At 34.6% G+C, this 3,128-nt stretch overlaps 1 protein-coding gene across 1 annotated transcript in view; it reads right to left on the bottom strand.

Moving 5' to 3' along the window:
- Positions 1-1,682: 1,682 nt before the first annotated feature.
- The window catches only part of LOC307169645 (uncharacterized protein), a gene marked incomplete at its 3' end in the record, with an annotated part of 34,522 nt that continues 33,076 nt past the window's right edge, over positions 1,683-3,128 (bottom strand). The window contains exons 8-9 of the mRNA XM_079890373.1: positions 2,447-2,767; positions 1,683-1,759 (exon numbers count right to left, since the gene is read on the bottom strand). Of these exons, the coding sequence (XP_079746499.1) occupies positions 1,683-1,759; positions 2,447-2,767 (398 nt within the window). The remainder of the gene's footprint in view (positions 1,760-2,446; positions 2,768-3,128) is intronic.

Genomic DNA, 3,128 nt, shown 5'->3' with positions numbered 1-3,128 from the left:
TGGAACAGAACAATACATCCACAGAGATTGAACACACTGATACTGATACACCATCACATTTTAACATTATAATGACCAGTGCTGTCAACTCGAGAGAATACATATGGCACTTTAACATGTAGTGCATTAGTAACCTTCACATTGTCTCATACAGCTAACATGAGAACAGCTAAATAAACATAAATTAGCAAAACACATTAAACTCTAGTCTAGAGGCTCATACAATGATGCAGCAGCCAATCACACGCCTCGAAACGTGCAGAAGATGTGATTCACTTCTCATGAAAGAGACAGCTTGATTTAACTCTATTCTGCCCAAGATTAAGAGATTAAAGAATATAAAGTACATACGTGCACTCAAACAGCAAGAAAAAACAACAACTATCTTGCTAAATCTGTGCAATGGAAAGTTGCGAAGTTAGTTTAATAGTTTTTTATTTTTATATATTATTATATATTATTTAGGAAAACTATGATTCCCTATTCATTTTATAATAAAAGAGTACTGGATTGTAAACCTACATAATTGTTTTACAGCTACTAAAAATATTAAAATAGTTACTTTATTATTAAAATATTAAAATAGTTTACTATTTTAAAATATAACATTTTTAAATAGTAAAACTTATGTTTTACCTACATAATAGTTTTACAGCTCAAAAACAAGCTCAGTTTCCCATTAGAGGTTTTTCCAGTGGAAATGGTCGAGGTAGATTATCCCTGATGTGGGGTGTCCTCTCAGATCACATGACATTGTCTTGTTCTGTAAGAAAACAATGAATCACAGAAGATAAAGCCAGAGAAATTAACAGACAGTGTAATTTAAAAGTTATAAAAACTCAGCACGTGTGTCATCTATTCGTGAACAAGACTCTGTTTGAAACATTCGTTGGAAAAGTCAGAATTTTCTACACTACACTAGTGCAGTATCTTCACTCAGTCCTGGACTTCACTCAAAAGCTCTGCTTTGGAAAATAATTACAAACACAATAAACACTATTTTTGCACAAGCAATGTTTTCCTCTCACTACAGTGTCTGTTGGTGATACATGCCATTTCTTGGAGCTCCTGCGTCGATAGTACATCACACCAGCAAGAGCAGCAACTGCAGCTAACTGCAGAACAGCAGCAACAACCATTCCTGCTACAACACCAGCAGACAGACCTGAGCCTAGATCAGCTAAAGACAGACCGTCAGTGAGTCTGTCAGATTGATCTAGAACAAACACAATGAGATATCAGAAGGTCTGAGAGTGTACATGTGAATCTCATTCAGTTTGAAGTAGATCACCGTTTCACACAGTGATGTCAGAAGTAGAGATGCTTCAGCAAAGTCGTCAAGATATTAAAATAAAAAAGATGTAATAATAGGCCTACTATCTTTTTTTTAATATTCCTCTGTAAGTGTTATCCTTTCAAATGCCCACATTACTCACCAGTGACAGCAACACTGAAGATCTTCACAATGGTGAATCTGCTTCTGTTGATCAGTAGTGTATATTCTCCAGAGTCTGTGTTTCTGGTGTTCATGATGATCAGAGATCCAGTCTGATGATCCAGCTTCAGTCTGTCTCTGAATCTCTCTTCACACTGAACATCTGTACAGATCTGACTCTGATCTCCAGTGATTTTAGCGATGAGAACGTCATTAAAATGCCACGCTATCACATCATTCGGTTTTCTTACACTAGGATCGTAACAGATTCTCCCTCTTTCACTGTCTTTCTCCTCATTTGATCTCGTTCAGCAGCAGAAACACCTGAAACACAAACCAACAGATGCTGGAGGAGCTTTTTGGGGAAGAAACTCTATAACAATTGTTAATTTCCTAGATCTGGAGAAAATCTGTAGGAATAACATCAAACAATAAAAAATAGTCAAGTGAATTGTAAGAAATGTCTATCTTTATTCATTAAGACTTCTATTTTTTTAAAAAAAATAGAAATTTCAACTGAAATTGCTGGATTAAAAATATATAAATGACTGCATTATATTTTCACTAAGCACTTACTGAAAAAAATCTAAAATATTTGATTGTGATCAAATTGACAAATTATTTGACATTTTCTTGACTGTCAGTCTGACAGCAACATTTATCCATATTTTGTGCTAATAAACACAATGTATGTATATTGTATGTAATATTTTAAATCAAATCCCCATCACTTTGAACCTCGGTGAACTAATAAACAATGCGTATGAAATAACAGAGGAATTTAATCAGAGGATAAGGAAAGGTGGTCGGAAATGCCACGATGAGAAAATGCCCAGAACAAAAATAATACTAACGACTCACCAATGGACAGACAAATCAGTTTAAAATAAATCTGTACTTTTTCTTTTTGCAGGTACTTTTAAATAGAAAAAGCAACTCTGCATAATAAACACATTAATGATGTGATTTAAATGCATGTAACCTGAATTAAAACATTTGTAAATTACTCACCATGAACAGACACATTGAAGTATGTGTCCCTTTTGATTTTCATAGATTGCTGATAAACTCCAGAGTCTTCAGTTGTGGTGTTCATGATGATCAGAGATCCAGTGTGATTATCCAGCTTCAGTCTGCCTCTGAATCTCTCAGTAACTTCTTCACACTGAACATCTGTACAGATCTTACTCTGATCTCTATTGATTTGAGCGATGCGGATGCCATTATAATACCAGATAATTCTGTCTTCTTGTGGGTTTTTGGTATTAGTGTGTAGAGTGACTGAATCTCCCTCCATCACTGACACTGACACTCTGTCACCATCAGGTGCACCTGAAGAAGAGATAAACAACTTAATTATAAATCTCTTGTTGGATTGTAGGACTAGGAATGTTCTGTGAATTGTATTTCTAATTGTATATAATGTGAAATTGACAATATTATGATATCTGATCATGCTTCAGTTGTCTGCACCATGACTCCGAAGGAAAACACCCTACAGCATAGAAGGAAATATTTAATGGATATGGAATTTGTTGCTTATAAGAACAAATTAATATTTTTATTTTAACTAATGTGCAGCAACCTCATCCTCAAGATAAGCCAAATATCTGTATTATATGGGACTCCTTTAAAGCATATATAAGAGGGGGTAATGATAGCCTTTGCAGCAAAAAGGAAAGCTAGTTTTGAT

Source organism: Squalius cephalus, assembly GCF_949319135.1.
Source record: "Squalius cephalus genome assembly, chromosome: 13".
In the NCBI taxonomy this organism is placed as follows: Eukaryota; Metazoa; Chordata; class Actinopteri; order Cypriniformes; family Leuciscidae; genus Squalius; species Squalius cephalus.
This window is presented reverse-complemented; position numbering and strand designations above follow the sequence as displayed.